At 41.0% G+C, this 18,886-nt stretch overlaps 1 protein-coding gene across 3 annotated transcripts in view; it reads left to right on the forward strand.

Annotated features, from left to right (window-relative positions):
- The window catches only part of TENM3 (teneurin transmembrane protein 3), a 736,855-nt gene that overhangs the window by 445,593 nt on the left and 272,376 nt on the right, over window positions 1–18,886 (forward strand). For all 3 annotated transcript variants that reach the window (XM_069744268.1, XM_069744269.1, XM_069744270.1), the window contains exon 12: window positions 4,890–5,075. In XM_069744268.1, the coding sequence (XP_069600369.1) occupies window positions 4,890–5,075 (186 nt within the window). The remainder of the gene's footprint in view (window positions 1–4,889; window positions 5,076–18,886) is intronic.

An 18,886-nucleotide genomic window follows, 5' to 3' on the forward strand; every position in this document is an offset into this window, starting at 1 on the left:
AAGACTGTCATGTCCTTTCTTAGTACTGTGTCTTCCCAGCAGAGCAGCAGTTGGCGCTGACTGTGTAGGGGATGACAGTTTCTTGTGCAGTCGGAAGTCCAGAACTGTTCTGTAGAGAAAAAACTAAAAGATGATACTGCGCTAAACTTGTGCTGCAGTCCTTTACCTAAATGGGGTCCTCATTGGGGGTCCTCAAGGTTGGACCACCATGATAGTTAAATAGTGGCATATTTTAAAAATATGACATTAAACGGGTATTCCCATCTCCAAGACCCTATCCCAATATGTCGTAGGTGTAATAATACTAATATTAGCAATGTAGTATAGTTTTTCTGATTCGCTATGTCTCTTTCCGCATTTGCAGGTATTGCAGGATATTAGGTAACCATGGATACCTAAGGTCCTGTAAAGCCTGCACATGAGGAAAAAGACATAGCGAATCAGAAAAACTATACTACATTGCTAATATTAGTATTATTACACCTACGACATATTGGGATAGGGTCTTGGAGATGGGAATATCTCTTTAAGTTATTAGACAGGAAAACTCCCTTTAAAAGTAAATAAATTGCAGGTTCCTCGGCTTTTTGTGTTTGTGACCTAGGGCTAATATGAACAAGTGATGTTTCGTAAAGGATTTCCCCGTCTTTCAGACCTCCGTTGTGTCATACAGCTGTAAATCAGTAGACATCCTCTATGACTTTCCCTACAGTAGACATGTAATTGTCCAATGATCATTGAACATTGGTCCAATTATATTTTTTCCTAGACCACAGGAATAATTGCATAAAAATGTGCAAAATATCTCACCTTGAGTAGTGTAGATCTAATGAGGGGAAAGTCTGTATGTGATGATTTTAATAAAATATTTTCAAAGTCTGCTCTGATAAATCACCAAGGAGATTTTCTTCCTCCGGACAGCACCAGTGACACAATGGCTACCCCTTGAGATTGGAAAAACTGTTTTCATCTGTAGCAAAGGCAGTCATTATTTATATATGCTTTTAACATCAAAGGCTGTTGTGAATTGTGATTCGCTAACAAAGTAGTGAGATAGCATAAAAAACAAAGGCATTGTTATCGCGAGTAAAAGCAAAGAAATGGGGTCTCTTGTGCGGTGATGTACAGAATGTATTAGGCTATGTGCACACAGGTTTTTTCGTGATAAAAACGCTATAAAAACTCATTAAAAACGCATACATTATGGATATTATCATTAAGAATATATTCTGCATGTTTTGTGCACATGATGCGCTTATTTCCGCAAAAAAACGCATCACGGTAAAAAAAAGCAGCATGTTCATTAATTTTGCAGATTTTCTGCTGTTTTACCGCTATTCTATGCATTTGGGAAAAAACACAAAAAACGCATCAAAAACGCGTCAAAAACGCATAAAAAAACGCATGCAGATTTCTGGCAAAAATGTCTGGTTTTTGTCAGGAAAATTTCTGCAAGAAATCCTGACGTGTGCACATACCCTTAAAGTAACTCCAGAACACAATGACCACAGATGATGTTGTAGATGGCTGGGCGTGAAAATCATTACCTCTACAACAAAATAGTGGGCTTTGTAGTCCATTGTGCTTCTTTTAGCGCTCAGACCACATTTTCATGACCACCATAAAACTATTAGTTCATGAAGTCCACGTCATTTCTCTTAGTGTTAGCCTGAATTCAGATATATGTAAAGTACACTCCGGCTGTAGGCTGTGGGTCTCCTGAGTCCTGACCCAAACTCTGCTGCCTAATGCTTACCTATAAGACTGTTGAGTTCGGGGCAGGAGAACCACAGATTGACTGGACATTGTGGTTCACAGACCATTTTTCTTGAACACCTGAAGTCGGCATTAAGCCCCCCATACACCTTAGATATCTGTCAGCAGAACGATGGTTTGGCTGATCACTCACATGGCAGATATATTACATGACTTTCCCACACACAGGAGCGTTTGTTCTGCTGAGCGTTCCTGTGTTCTATGTGAGAGAGCCACTGCCAGAAATCTCTAGAAAGGATTGGCTGTCTAAAATTGGATATGCTAGATTCTTATCGTCCTCCGATATTATCTGCAATTACCGTAATTCAAAGAATAATGTCATTAATTCTTATAAAACAATCGTTAAAAGCCCCCATACACATTAGACGTTTGGCCAAACCTATCAATATATTGTCAGGTTCAGTAGACATTAGTCTGACAAGCTTGGGGATTTCAATGATTATTTATGTATTATTAAAGGGGTACTCCGGAGAGATAATAAATTATCCTAATGCTCATACCTTCATAGACTATTAAGCTGGGTTCACATTTCGTTTTGGCAGTCCGTTAGACAGACTACGTTACATCGCAGCATAAACGCGGTGTAGCGTAGTCCATTAAGGCCGCCATTAATTCCTATGTCGGACGCATCGCTAGCTCATGCCCACAATGGGCGTGCACTAGGGATGTGCCGTCATTGAGTGACGGACCCTGAGACGCGGGCTGCAGTGTTTCTGGGTCCGTCACTGCTAGCGAGATAGAGCTAGCAGATGCTCTATCTGCGCTAGCGATGTGAATAGTCGGCATTTGCATTAACAGCAGCCTGTTCACGTATGTGTTGAATGGGCTGCTATTAACGCAGTGTGAACCCGGCCTTAGGATAATATGAATAGTGCTGTTTTCCATCCTCACATTGGCTGTAATTCTGTGACGCTGGAGCTGCTCCCCCTCCGTGCTGGAAAGTTATGCCAAGGCAAACTGGATCATGGGGTGCATTAAAAGAGGTCTGGATACACATGATGAGAGCATTATACTGCCTCTGTACAAATCCCTAGTTAGACCGCACATGGAGTACTGTGTCCAGTTTTGAGCACCGGTGCTCAGGAAGGATATAATGGAACTAGAGAGAGTACAAAGGAGGGCAACAAAATTAATAAAGGGGATGGGAGAACAACAATACCCAGATAGATTAGCGAAATTAGGATTATTTAGTCTAGAAAAAAGACGACTGAGGGGCGATCTAATAACCATGTATAAGTATATAAGGGGACAATACAAATATCTCGCTGAGGATCTGTTTATACCAAGGAAGGTGACGGGCACAAGGGGGCATTCTTTGCGTCTGGAGGAGAGAAGGTTTTTCCACCAACATAGAAGAGGATTCTTTACTGTTAGGGCAGTGAGAATCTGGAATTGCTTGCCTGAGGAGGTGGTGATGGCGAACTCAGTCGAGGGGTTCAAGAGAGGCCTGGATGTCTTCCTGGAGCAGAACAATATTGTATCATACAATTATTAGGTTCTGTAGAAGGACGTAGATCTGGGGATTTATTATGATGGAATATAGGCTGAACTGGATGGACAAATGTCTTTTTTCGGCCTTACTAACTATGTTACTATGTTATTATGTTACATTAGGGGTCATGACCTGCTTCTGACTGCTAGCAACAACCAGTCCTCTGATACCATCTTCTTATATTCAGTCCAATATCTGCTCCCGCCTCCTACATGTTCCCAAAGATGTATATACTCACAGTCCTCTCTATCTAAATTAACATTGTCCATAAGTCAGTCAGTAAGTATACAACCCCTCACACGCTTCTTGCAGGAGATGAGATGAATTTGCCTCAACCACTTTACCATGATCAAACAATGGTGACCTGTCCGAAGGAAAGGCATCAATGTACAAGAGAACTCCTTTAAGTTTTTCACACTCCAAAAATATTACTATGATATTTGCATTAATCCGATGAGCTGGTGTTGAGAAATCAAGCGTTAATGCAAATTGTCCTGGAAGTGCATTGGGGTTGCTCTAATGCACTTCCAGGCTAATTTGCATTGTGGCCTCAAAGCTTGATTTCTTAGTAATTGCACATGGGGTTGTTACAAGAAAAGTATGACTTTTCTTCTTGTACTAGGACCTATTCACCCATACTACTAGATTCAGTAGTAAAACCATCTGGACAGGTTCTCTAGCATTTAGCATACCGTTTTCACTCTCGTTATTTATTTTTATAATTTATTTTTTTGTATTGCTGACATTCATATAATACACCTGAGGAATCGGATTGGCCATTCTTTCCCCCGTATTGCATTAGTTGAAGTGTGCAATGATTGGAATGATTGTCAGGTTAAGCATCCTGCATGCTATTTACATAGATGCTATAACCTGGGTACCACAGGAGCTTGTGCCGCTACCCTGCAGATAAGTATTATTGCAGCACAGCTCATCATATGTCATGCTTAATGAGCATTTGTACAAGGTTCTCTCTGTATATATTATTTAAAGTGACTCTTGTGTGACCAGGGTTAGAAGGAGTGCTCCATGTGAGCAAGAGGTTAATCTTTACTTACCAGTTTATTACACAGTAATGATGCGGACGGAGGTCTCCTCCATTCATCTTGGTAGGTGACAGGATCTACCCATGAGCTGTAATTATATAAGCATGGCTTTTGTAAGCTTTAACTTTGTGAGTCTGTTATTGTAATAAATTAGATGAAGTCACGATCTTTATTAAAGTCTTGGGTAAAGGCTTACCTGCAAAACAAATCAATTCAAAGGTGCAGGTCCACATGGAGCCAATTGAAGTCAATGAACACAGGGCTGTGGTATGAATAATAGGCCATTTCAGTGTTGCCGTATGCCTCTTGGACCTGTAACACACGGCTTTCTATTAGCTACTGATGCCTTTTATCGCAGTTCTTTACCCATCAATACAACATGTACAAAGCATTGTTAACCTAGTGGATTTAAACATGCTTGTTAAAAGACCATTCTACAAGTGGCCTGCCCTCTGTATAATGCGTTCTTCATCCTCCCTGGTTCTCACATCTTCGCTGCTCTTGTTGTTTAGCGTATAATAGATCAAGCCTTTGCGGATTTCTATCAACTTGTTCACCTTCTTTTCATTATGTAGAAATCTGTCCAGTTGACTGCGGCTCACATGGCGTTTGCATGGGCGGATCGTGCCGATGTGAGGATGGATGGACAGGGCCTTCCTGCAATCAAAGAGCTTGCCACCCTCGCTGCTTGGAGCATGGCACGTGCAAAGATGGAAAGTGTGAATGTAACCAAGGCTGGAATGGAGAACACTGCACAATTGGTAAGTTCTGGGAATGCTTGGGGCCATTTCATGTCCATCCTACTTGGCTCATTACGTGGTATGGCATTATTCGTTGTTAGTGCAATAGCCTGATAATTTTATGTACAGCTAATAATACCTCCCTTACGTCCCTGCTGACAACCTATCCCCTATTCTGCTGAGATAAAATAGCAAAGTTATTGACCCCTATTATATAGAAATCAGGTAGAGGTAAACGTGACACTTCTACATTTCATAGGCTTCCTGCCAGGAGATTATAATCTGTATTTTCAAATGAAGGTTTCAGTGTCCTATTTCTTAAAGATTTACCCTAGATGAACTTGGCATGTGGTGTTAGGTTAGTTAGCCTAGGGGTCCTCTTTGATAAAATGCATCTAATCATGGCTACGGGTAAACCATAGTACTGCCTGGAATACACAATAGAAGCAAAGTTGACATTTGACAGGGGTTTACATTGCGTATAATAAAGTGTATATACTATTTTAAAGCTTGCTAAGTTATGCCAGTTACTCAGTACATTTTGGTTCCTTAAAGGGGTATTCTCAAGTTTTTAAATCACTTTAATTAATTAAACAGATTGAAAAAAGCAAGTTTGCAATTTACTTCTTTTTTTCTGCTGTCTTTCTCCTGCAATTCAGCTGATATCCATGGAGCTTGGCCACCAAACTCTGGCTAATGGTGCGTAGTAGTTACATTGTAGGAGAGGAGTTAACTCTTAACATACCAGTCAGCTCTCTCCAATGATTTCTATACAGCAGGTAACTGAAGAGATGCAGTTATAAATCACCAGGCCCTCAGCTTTCAGAGCAGTTCTGCTTATTATGGTTCTATATTCTCTCTGCTTTGAGCTATGTCCTTGTTCAAGTGCCCTGTTATGTCTATGTGTAAATACAGTGATAGTAGTGTGCACTCCAGAGCAATCCACTGAGGGCTGAATGTGTTCTAGCAGAACTTGTGCTGAGCTTTATAGTTCTGCTAAATTCTTACAATTCTACTATTCACGAGAGCTGTCACTCAAGAAGGAGAGCCCGCCTTGCTAGAAACCAGGAAGTTAGGAAACGAAGTATTACATTGCTCTAGCCATTGCTCTTGGCTGCTCCAGACAACTTGAGACTATCCCTTTAAAACATTAAGAAAACTCCAGAGACCAAATAATAAGTGTTGTTGAAGGCCTATGTCAAAACGTTTGATAGAAGCCATGCCATTTTTGTAAGATTAAAGGTGATATTCCCAATGTTGTAAGTTAACCCTTATCCATAGGATAATGTATAACATACTGACCTCTGGGGTTCCAATTGCTGGACCCACAGCAATCCCAAAAATGTGGCTATAGATCCATGTATCCGGGTTCTGTGTAGTCCCAGTGGCTTGATCCCCAGCAATAAATAACTTATCCCCCATCTTGTGGATTGAGTTTTATAATTATTTTGTAATCCTTTAAGGAATAAAATAATTTATTTTATTGTAATAATAAACTTATTTGACTGATGTAATTTTTCAATTTTTCCTTTTGGTGAAATCAAGAAAAAATATTAAGGAAACCTTCAATTTTCTTCTAATTCTCCTAACAGGAGGGTCACTGCCACAAAATACACATTTAAACTGTGTCCCCCTTTTCACTACAGTCCAGGCATTTTTATATAGGTGCGGGTTATCATAGGTGGGGCTAGAACTACAATTTGTGCTATTCTTTGGTATTATTCTTTGTAATTATTTTGTATTGCTTTGGTATTTGTTTATTCATCTTTATATACATTATGCTCTCCAATAATGTCATAAGAGACGTTTTGGAGACATCATTTCTTATGTGACTACATCCTTCTGATGGCGCTGTGGAGCTGTTTTGACTCTGCTGTAACCAGTATCTCCTTCAGCTGCCTTGGCAATCATATGTTGACCAAAACAGTAAGCTGAATTGCCATTTCCTGAACCATATACAACATTGGGCGTCAATCTGGAAGACTGTCTCTATTGGGAGTCCGGCAGTCGCTAACAGTTGGCTCGTCCCTTCTGCAGATGTACAATTTAAATGCCGGTGCATTTTTTACCAAAAGTTTTAGATGCATTTCTGCAGAGTAAAATGTAGAAACATGGGGCATTTTACTGCTTCAGTCGTACTCAGGGAGGTAATTTCGGTATAATAAATGATCCCCAAGGTCACATGATAATTTATAGCAAAAGGATTGTCAGCCCACCACTTCTGTGCAACTCTTCTTTCACTCTGACAGGAAAAAAATATGGAGTTTCACATCCAAAGAGGTTGTAGATAAAAATTCAGCTTTGATTCAAAATGATCCATTTACAGAACCCAGCGCATTTCGGTCCTTACGTCAGTGCTTAATAATTTCCTTTATTTACCCACGCTATCCACGGAAATGTTATGTTAGTCTGTTGACCCAGCTATTCCAAAACACCTTAAAATACATCTGATATAATCGCATCCAGAACATATAACATAGAACGGAGAGTCATAAGTTATGGCAGCAAATTACAATTGTGGGCCTAAATGGTCTTGGTTCAGTCACTGTTATGATAATGCCTGCCGAGACCATACTTAGCGGTCAAGTGTTTTTCTGCATTGTTCTAAATACAACTTTATTCTTGGAATTTTGGATTCCCCTACGCGCGTTCCTCCATTTTTTGGCTTCCCGCATTGTCTAGGTGTTGCTGACGTCTGTGAGGAGAACTATTGTCACTGCTTAGTGGAGCACAGCCGCTTGAGTTTTCTCAGTCTAATGCTCCTCGTTGGCTCCAGTGTTTGTCATTTACTTTCCTAAATGTAAAACATCACAGTTGATGTGACTTTGTATTTTGTCCACACTTTGCTCATCTGTCACGAATGACTGCAGTCACAGATCTCTGTTGATGGTGCCGTAGGTGAAATTGGGGCTTGCCTACAGCACTATTAACTCTCATTTTACACCCACTGCCTCCTAGATTACGTGTGCCGAGCATTGGTAGATGACAAATAATAACACCACGCTGTAAAAATGGAAAAGAACATCGACAAAAGCAGGAAGACGTTAACAAAGGAGTAACATTCTGCAACATTTCCGATACGAGGTCACACTGGATGTATTGATCTTGTAGATTAAGGCTATGTTCTCACGCAGAATTTGAGCAGCATGTTTTTCAGCAGCTAAAACCTGCTCTCCTGGCAGTAAAAAAAGGCTTCATTTCTACAGCGGTTTTTAGCTCCGTCTTTTCCAGCCGATTACACGTGTGATTTGTCTACAGTGCATGTTTAATGAAATTTGTTTGGAACAACAAAAGGCAGCAAATAAAGCAGTGACGCCTGTTGTCTGTGTTTTTTGGCAGCGTTTTTGCACTTTCTCATACCTTTCCATGGGTGAAAAAGTGCTGTAAAAAACCTGCAAAAACATGCAAAGAATAGACATGCTGCAGTTCTAAAATTCAGTCTGAAAAAAACCAAGTGTGTTCACGAGACCTCTGAAGTCTCATCGCTTTTGCTGGTTTTGTATGATGCAGCTTCTTTTTTGCAGGAAAAAAAGCTGTATGTGAACATAGCCCAAAATAGAAATAAACCTACAATGCTGACCGTATGAGTAGGGGTGTAGACACCCATTCAGTGGCTCCCGTTGAGGTTTACTGCAAAACTGGATTCAGACATATGTACCGATGGTGCCATAGACTATAATGGTGCTGGCAGAAGGAGCGTGTACTCTGCTGTGCATCAATTTTGCGAGTGTACGCCTACTGGAGGCAGACATGTAATCTGTCGGCAACATTATAGTCTAAGGCCCCGTCAGCGAATAGGCCCAAATCCTGTTTTGCGGGGGGTGGAGATATGCCCCAATATGGCCAACGAATGGGCGCCTGAATGCAAAACTGAACACACCCTTACCTGATGATGACTGCTCCGTGAAGCATGGTGGGACCTTTAAGATGGGTTCTCACATTGCAGATTTGCTGTGGATTTTCCTACTGTGTAGTGGCATTTTATGTGTACATTTTGCTGTGGATTTTGTTGCAGATTTGCAACGGTTTTCTCCTTTTTTGCAATTAATTCCACACAAGGACTTGCGCTCGGTTTTATAATCCACAATTCGTCTAAATTTCAGCGCAGAAATAATCAGTAGCCGGTAAATAAGATTTTTGAGATCTAAGATGGTACAAAATAATAAGGCTAGGTGCGGACAATTGTATCTTCTCACATCCAAGCGAATCGGCCGTCTATGCTAATCACACTCCGATCACACTCTAATCAGGTGTGGAAAAGATAGAGAAGAAAAATTCTCCATCCTTTCCATTCTGTCAGTCTGTGAAAATAGGGCCACACTCAGATGTCATCTGAGTGCAGTCCGAAGTTTTTCACTGATCCATTGATTTGCATTGCCGAGTGCGATCCGAATACCTGATGCAAATAAAGCATTCAACTACAGTATCTGTGCACGGCCCCATAGAATAATATTGGTCCGGGTGCGATCCAATGTTTTGTCAGATCACATTTATACTGAAAATACGGTTGTCTGAACCCGCCCTTACACTATAGTACCATTAAAGGGACATATTTTCTATGTCTAGAGACTTTACCTGAATATGTAAAAAGAAGTTATTAAAGTTTAGTACAGAATTATTTCCGTTCATTTAGTTAATTGCAAAATTTGAGGCTTGCAACTTAATAGTTAATATAGCAGCCAAAAGATAAGATTTGTGATTTCTTATTCATGCCTTGGGGGGGCAGAAATAAGAGGCAGGTGAGATGCGACTTCTCTGCATTCTCCAGATTTTGCTACACATAAGGGATTTATCCTAATTTCCATGTGACGCAATGTTTGCCGTGAGTTCGGCTGATCGCCATATGTCAGGGGATATGGGGAAGCAGCTTTATCAGGACATATAGTGGAACTTTAGTCATCGCTGACGTGATGATTTGTAATGTATAGATGTAGCAGAGCTGAAATTATCTATGAACGCTCTTTAGTGTTTGTGTATTCACTTTTAGTTTCAATCCTAAATGTATCTAATTCTTACGATAAAGGGTTATTACCATCTGGGACTTTATGGCATATCAACAGAATCAGCTGTTGCTGTCTGATAAGTGCAGGCCCCACTACCTGACAATGGAGCCCTTTTTTGCTTCCCCAAAATAGGAGAGATGATTGCGATCATCATATGAATATGCCTTAAAAGTTTCAGGTAGAACAATCCCTTTAATTTTGAATCCAGTTGATTACTGTTGGCCATATTATCATAGTGAACAAGCTATCTGTTAGCACATTAGATATACATCCATTAAAGGAAAAAATGTCATCAGGCTTTTGCTATGTAATTTGAAAGAAGCATGATATAGTGGCTGTGACCCTGATTCCAGTGATGTATCACTTACTGGACTGTGTATTTCTGTTTCAGTAAAATCAGTGTTTTATCAGTAGGAGATTATCACTACATGACTAGGTGTCTCGTGCCTCCTAGTCTTCTGCTCTGTGTAACTCCGCCCCCAGCCCTGATTGGCAGTATACAGTGCAAACAGAAAGCAGCCAATCAGTGATGTAGACGGGGTTAACAAGGCTCAGCATTTAGGTCACCGCTAGATCTGCAGCAGAGAAAACAGGGATTGCATCAAAATGACAAGTGAGTAAGTGACACATTGCTGCAGTCAGGGTCCCAGCCCCTATACCAAGCTATTCTCAGATTATATAGCAAAACAGATTCCCTTTAATGACAATGGTTTTTTTGTATCATATTTAGTTAATAATAAATGTGATCACTTTTTCCGCACACGTATTACTTTTACTATCTTTTTAGTGTCTACCCTGTGTTATGATATATTACCCCCAAGGTTGTTGATTATGAATGATAGAAAATGGAGGTTTTCGTTACTGTGACTGCATATCGCACTAACAGGAGGAGTTTGTGTCCCATTTTCTAATAACATCTGGCTTTGAAATGCTCTTGGGTCTTTTTTATTGAGCTACATTGATTTCCATGTATATTTTATCATTGAAATGGAAACTTGGCCTAGGGGATGCTGTAATTCCCCTCCAATGCAAAGCACCAGCTATTTGTCACATAGTGCGACTCGTCCGTATGCTGGGAGGAGATCATTAGTGAAGAGCAAGACGTTGCTTCTATATAGGTCCATGCACCCCCTAAACCACAAGCCCATCTCCCCGGGGGCCACACATCTGAAAATGAAACGCACGCAGCTAGGGAAATACCACAAGAAGAATGTGACAATTCACAGCACTTTCTGACTGCGTTGGGTTTTATGCTAAAATCTATATAGTTGTGAATGAAATTTGATCTCTTGGTTGGGATCAGCACTACAGTTAATAATTGTGATGCTCATATTACCATACGTTACAGGAGATATGTCTAGATAGGTATATACTTGCGTTTAGCTCTTAGAACTTGGTTTTAAGTTCTTCCGTTATTCCTCCTGGAAATTTATACGAAATCCTGAAAATGAGTATTACCACCTTCCTTGCTGATAGTTTGTGGACCTTGACAGTGTCTGTTGGGGCAGCACCAGGGACAAGGATAATCGGGACATCCAGTTGTCAATATATCTATACATATCCAGGACAAAAAAGCGGAGGAATAGTATATTGCAGAATTTTAAGAAAAGTTCTTTACAAATTGTTATTTCATGAAGAACGCCAGTATTTACTCTCATGGACATGTCTGGTGAGAAGCGATGAGCGAGTCCCTCAAACGTCGATTCTGGACAGTTCGTTCAAATCTGGCTGTGAGGTTCAGATACGATTTGGTCTGTATAAATTTGGTCTGAGTCAAACCTAGCTCAAGTGCCATAAAGGGGCAAAAAGTAGTTTAAAGAAAAAAAGGAAACTATACTCGCCCTTTCTTACCTGTTCTTATGTCTCCTCCACCAACTGCTCAGTCCTTGCTGGTATTGTCCTAAGGGCTCGTGCCCATGAACAATTTTCTTGGCTATTCTAGGTTTTCACGGATGGCACTCGTACCTATGAAATTCTATAGGGCTATACACATGTGTGATTTTTCCTCGGACTGAGTGGTGTGCAAAAACACATTGGAGACATGTTCAATTTTAATCCGAGGGGGTCGGACCTAAATTGTCAATGCAAGACTATGGGTCCATAAAAGAAGCAGACCGCACTTAGATAACATTTGATTTTCACTGACTGATAGAAAGGACAAGGTGGAGAAATGTTTTTTTCCACATATGAGAAAAAAGCGATGCCACCCTGGTCAAACTCTGATCAAAGTTAGATCAGAATGATCGGACCATTCTTCTCTTGTGGTGTGCACGAGCCCTTAGACATATTACTCGCCATGAGCGTAACTGTAATGGGTGCAGGGATTGGAATCGCTCGCTGGCCCTGGAGCATAGGGGGACTCTAAGGGTATGTGCACACGTCAGGATTTCTTGCAGAAATTTCCTGAAGAAAACCGGAAATTTTCTGCAAGAAATCCGCATTTTTTTTTGCGTTTTTTCCCCCCTTTTTTCGCGTTTTTTTTAGCATTTTGCAAGCGAAATTAGCTTTCAGAATGCTAAAGTTTTCCAAGCGATCTGTGACAGACAGGTTGGTCACACTTGTCAAACATAGTGCTTGACAAGTGTGACCAACTTTTTACTATAGATGCTGCCTATACAGCATCAATAGTAAAAGATAGAATGTTTAAAAATAATAAAAAAATTTAAAAAATGGTTATACTTACCTGCAGACAGCCGATCTCCTCAGCGGTGTCCGTTCCTATAGATGGTGTGTGTGTGCAGGACCTTCGATGACGTCGCGGTCACGTGAGCGGTCACATGAGCGGTCACTCGACCAATCACAAGACGGCGACGTCATCGCAAGTCCTTCACACAGAGCATCTATAGGAATGGAAGCGGCAGCGTGCACCGATGAGAGGCGGGAGGACTCCGGAGGCCATCGAAGGTGAGTATATCACTATTTTTTATTTTAATTCTTTTTTTTTTACCAATTATATGGTGCCCAGTCCGTGGAGGAGAGTCTCCTCTCCTCCACCCTGGGTACCAACCGCACATGATCTGCTTACTTCCCGCATGGTGTGCACAGCTCCATGCGGAAGGTAAGCAGATCAATGCATTCCTAGGTGTGCGGAATCCCCGCAATTCCGCAAATTTAATGAACATGTTGCTTTTTTTTCCGCAATGCGATTTTTTTGCGGAAAAAAATGCAACATTTGCACAAGAAATGTGGAATACACTGTAAATAATAGGAGGCATATGTAAGCGTTTTTTTCGTGATTTTATCACGTTTTTATAGCGAAAAAACGTGAAAAAAAACGCGAAAAATACTAAACGTGTGCACATGGCCTCAAGGTTTATTTGGCCCATATAAAAAACAATCCAGTCAAAAATTGGAGATTTTACATTGGCCCCGAACCTTCACGTTCCCCCATTGCTATTCACTGCAGGTTATGAAGAAGCCCCACACAATTCTACTTTTGCATGGTAGCCATTTCTCCATGACTACAATTTCCCAGATATGTTATTCCCAGAACATACGTAATTCTAGATGTATTTTATGCTTTCCTCTGGTGCGACAAACAAATCCCATGCACATGAATTCTTTACCAGCTGCGTCTCCACAGCATTGCTCATTCGATGACATTAGCAAATAATTATGCTGGAGGTCTCCAGCATTCGAGAAAAGGACAAAATCGCGTCACTGCAACGTATCTGAACTCTGCCTCTTAATCCATAAAATAGACAAATAAATAAATCTAAATTGCAAATGCGTAAATTTGCATTCAGCAAAATCTGCCGTATTCTGATTTGCCATCACCTCTTATTTTTAATAATTGGGGAAAAAATTAGCTTTTAACATTGCGATGGGTGTATCCGGCCATCTGCTATGCACTTGCCCGCAGCTCCATCACTTAACACACGAGTCAGGCTACAGCTGTTTAATTGCTATAGTGGTGAACAATTATCTATCTGCCCAAAATTTATATTTAGATGTGTATGCATAGAAAGCATGTGGTTAAACATAAGTGATCTAATTGTGGACTAATATCATTAAGCATTCATTAATTAATCCCCCGTGGAGTAATGAACAATAAAATAAATAAATCATTTTTTTCCTGATGTAATAAATGCACATAGCTGCTCAATGATTTTAATTAGCATGTTATTTTCAGGTTCCAGTCCCTTCTGTTAAAGCAACATTTCCTCCAAATGGATCCAATATGCATAGACCAATCCATGATATTCATGGCCAGCAATGTTTGCTTGTGATTATCTCCACTATTGATGATAAGTGAACCAGAGCTACCAATATAGCTATTAATTGCTAGAAATTGTAGTCCTGGCATCACATATTCATCAACATTTGCATGGTATTTTTTTTTTATCTGATGCTAATATGTCCATAATCCGGAATTGGGCTTCATTATATGGTGGGATGATTATTGTGCATTTTATAAAAAATAAAAATAACTCCAATAATTCGCTCTAAATAATCTGTGGCCAAACTGTTTGCTGACCAGTGGCCTGAATATATTTGAGGCATTGTAGCACAAGGCAAGTTGTAGCTGATGTGGAATGTCTGGATCCCCCACTATTATTCACCTTTTGACACCTGTGCCCACTTTGCACATGTGGCTATCACAAGGACCTGTTAAAGTGTGGTCTCTTTAAATGGGTTGGCTTTTGGAGATATTCTTTATAACTTTAGTGACAGGTCTCTCCCTGAGTGCATGTATAGTGAGAGACCTGTCAGCCATTAGCCTCTGGCTATGGTCCCCGGTCGGCTACAGTCTCTGAAAAGCTTCAGCGTTGCCACTCCTGTTCCTTCTAAGAAGATAAACCATTACAATTCCAGCATAGACATTCCATGAGTCATTAGATAGATTATTAAATGTGACAATAAATATTCCAAAAGTATATAGTGATAAAACTCATCTTAGGGCAGTCTCACACGTCCAGATAATTCCGGTACCGGAAAAAAATCAGTACCGGAATTATCCGTGTCCGTGTGCCCCTATGTTTTTGTGGCACATCAGTACCCACTGGGTACCACACGCACCATGCTGGGTACCACACGCACCGTGCTGGGTACCACACGTACCAGCATCTGGTGCTGAAGCCGCGATTCATATCTTCCCTGCAGCAGCGTTTGCTGCAGGGAAGATATGAATAATAGTGTTTAAAATAAAGATCTATGTGCCACCCTGTGCGTTTCCCCGCTGTTCTGAAAATATTCACCCGGCTCCCTTGTTGGCTGTCACTTCTTCCTGTTCTGGCCGCATCTTCTCCTGTATGCGGTCACGTGGGGCCGCAGATTACAGTCATGAATATGCGGCTCCACCCCTATGGGAGGTGGAGCCGCATATTCATTACTGTAAATGAGCGGCCCCACGTGACCGCATACAGGAGAAGATGCGGCCAGGAGAGGAAGCAGCGCCGGCGAGGGAGCGAGCCGGGTGAGTATTTTCAGAACAGCGGGGGCGGGGGGCACAGGGGGTGGGAGGTCGGGGGGCACATAGATCTTTATTTAAAACACACTTATTCATATCTTCTCTACAGCAAACGCTGCTGCAGGGAAGATATGAATCGCGGCTTCAGCACCAGTGGGGGGGACAGCGCTTAATGTAGCGCTGTCTCCTGCACGGCACACGGACTGCACACGGACAACGTCCGTGTGCGGTACGTGTTTTACACAGACCCATTGACTTTAATGGGTCCGTGTAATACGTGCGCTCCCACGAACACTGACATGTCTCCGTGTTTGGCACACGGAGACACAGTCCGCAAAAAATCAATGACATCTGAACAGATGCAATGATTTTTATTTGTCTACGTGTGTCAGTGGCACCAGTACGTGAGGAAACTGTCACCTCATGTACTGGAGCCACTGACGTGTGAAACCGGTCTTAGTGAGTTTATTTTCAGGACCGGAAAAACCGGAGATACCCGTGTCCGTGTGTGTACTACATGTGGCACATGTGTGCTGCATTTGTACCACATGGACGGCTGCCGTGAAAGATGCGCTACAGTAAGCAGGTGTCGGATGATGGGGGTAACAGTCCTAGAAGCCCCCACCTGCTGTCATCATTCAGACTTTAAGATAACTCTCATCATTATCCTCTGCTCACGCTGATCGCTGGCAGAGCAGGGGAGAATGATGAGAGTTATCTTATTTTAATCAGCACCAGCTACCGGGGAACAGCGCTTACTGTAATGCTTCTTCCCCGGTGGCCGTCCGTGTGATACTGATTCATCACACAGACGGCATCCGTGTGCGGTACGTGTTTACCTGGAACCATTGACTTGAATGGGTCCATGTGATCCATGCAGCTGCACAAAACTGGACATGTCTAGATGTGGGTCACTCGGACACATGGTCCTTGAAAAAAACACAGATATGTGCACAGACCCATTCTGAGTGGGTCTCCGTGTGTCAATATCTGCAGTACTGACGTGTGAAAGAGGGCTTATAGTGAGAACAGCGTCCCCATATTGAGTGCACTGTGCAAACAGTATGCAAAGGAACACAACCAAAGTGCAAATCCTATATAGATATCGAAGCTGAAAAACCGCAAAGTATGAAAGTACTGCAAACATAGAGTGTAGATAGGCCACGGTATGGAATACAGTCATTGATTGATGTTCAGGGCCTAGTGAAAGAGAAACAACAAGAGGTATGTTGCCCCCTGCGTATCGCCATCTACAGTGGCTTCATCAGGGGTCTGGTTCTATTTTATGGTAATACTTTGATTACAGCTTATACAGAGATGGGTGGACTTACTCGTTGTTTCACTCTTTAGCAAGAAGTGCACATTTGTTCTTGAGCCTTGCATGGATTTCTGGCTTCGATCGTTTGGGGAATAGTCAGAGATGCATCATTGGGCACATTTTTGTGATCCAAGTCCTTTCTTTTTCTGCCTGGGTGAATAAAGATATGATCTTTCATTTGCATCTCCATGTTCTGGAGATGAAGATGTGTCACACAGTAGTAATATTGCTGGCAGAGCATATTGATCTCATTAATATATATTGATGTCCTGGCTGCTTATTGCGCTGCAATGTGCATCCGAGGTATGCATCAGGAAGGATTTCTCAATGTATGCCTCCAAGATATGTCTCTACTAGGGATGAGCGGACCTGTGCAAGTTCGTGTTTGGCCGAACTTTAGTCCAAAGTATAATATATGTTAGCGCTATGTGAAAATAAAGATTATTATTTAAAGATATTTATGTATCACTCACTAGGCTATGTGTTGTTCTTTCAACATAAAGAGTGCTTTATCAGCAGGAGATTAGACTGCCTGACTAGGTCTCATGTGCAGAGCAGTCAGGCTTATCTGTGTAACCCCGCCCCCACCCCTGATTGGCGGCTTGCTGACAATGTACACTGTATATAGGAAGCTGCCTATCATGGAGGGGGCGGGGTTATACACAACTCAACATTCTGAACACTGCTACATATACAACAGAGAAATCAAGGATTCTAGTAAAACTACACTGAGCAGTCCTGCAAGTGATACATCGCTGGAAAATCCCTTTTAGATATAGTTCAATCAACTTACCGTACCCTAAAAGCTGAGCTCAGAGTGCCCAAACCAAGCAAATAGATGCAGTAGTTTATCAAAGGCAGCCCATGTAGGATGTCCCTGTTATATACATTAGTAATTTGGCCTTAAAGTGGATGAGAAGTCCTTCCTGCTCTCTAGCAGTGATCAGTTTTTAACCTATCTGTTATTTTTTATATTAAGATAGATACAAATAAAACGTTCTTAATATTGTTATACCGTATAATCTATATTACTAGCAGACTGGTATAAACTTCAGAGCACACATCACCTCTGTTTCCTATCAATACTGATAGTCTTCTCTGAGATTTCACAAATTATTAGAATACCATTATTTTGTCCCAAAATTTTTATTTTTTTCTTTGAGGTTAACGACTATCTATAAATTAAGAAAATATTGAAGTAAACTAAAAGTAGAAGCAAAACCGATAAATATAGATGACAGTACTGCCAGGAGGGCACCAATTGTGTAAAATTCTAAAGAAGACTAATTACTAGCAGACATACAGATGTAGCCATTCCTAAAATGACAAAGATGCTATTTCACGACAAAGAAAGATATCCCAATGCAGAAACGTATAACTCAACATCTATGTACTGTAAATTCAATGGCCTTGTTTTGCTAACAGATAACTTTCTGCATATTTTCTTTTTTGTGTGTTCAAAAAAGATAATATGCTTAATCTTAATATGCTTAGGCTTAATCTGCGTATATAATATATACAGTACAGACCAAAAGTTTGGACACACTTTCTCATTTAAAGATTTTTCTGTATTTTAATGACTATGAAAGTTGTACATTCACACTGAAGGCATCAAAACTATGAATTAACACATGTGGAATTATATACTTAACAAAAAAGTGTGAACCAACTGAAATTATGTCTTATATTCTAGGTTCTTCAAAGTAGCCAGCTTTTGCTTTGATGACTGCTTTGCACACTCTTGGCATTCTCTTGATGAGCTTCAAGAGGTAGTCACCGGGAATGGTTTTCACTTCCCAGGTGTGCCCTGTCAGGTTTAATAAGTGGGATATCTTGCCTTATAAATGGGGTTGTGAACTTGTGACCATCAGTTGTGTTGTGCAGAAGTCTGGTGGATACACAGCTGATAGTCTTACTGAATAGACTGTTAGAATTTGTATTATGGCAAGAAAAAAGCAGCTAAGTAAAGAAAAACGAGTGGCCATCATTACTTTAAGAAATTAAGGTCAGTCAGTCCAAAAAATTGGGAAAACTTTGAAAGTGTCCCCAAGTGCAGTGGCAAAAACCATCAAGCGCTACAAAGAAACTGGCTCACATGAGG

This window comes from Ranitomeya imitator, chromosome 1 (assembly GCF_032444005.1).
Source record: "Ranitomeya imitator isolate aRanImi1 chromosome 1, aRanImi1.pri, whole genome shotgun sequence".
In the NCBI taxonomy this organism is placed as follows: domain Eukaryota; kingdom Metazoa; phylum Chordata; class Amphibia; order Anura; family Dendrobatidae; genus Ranitomeya; species Ranitomeya imitator.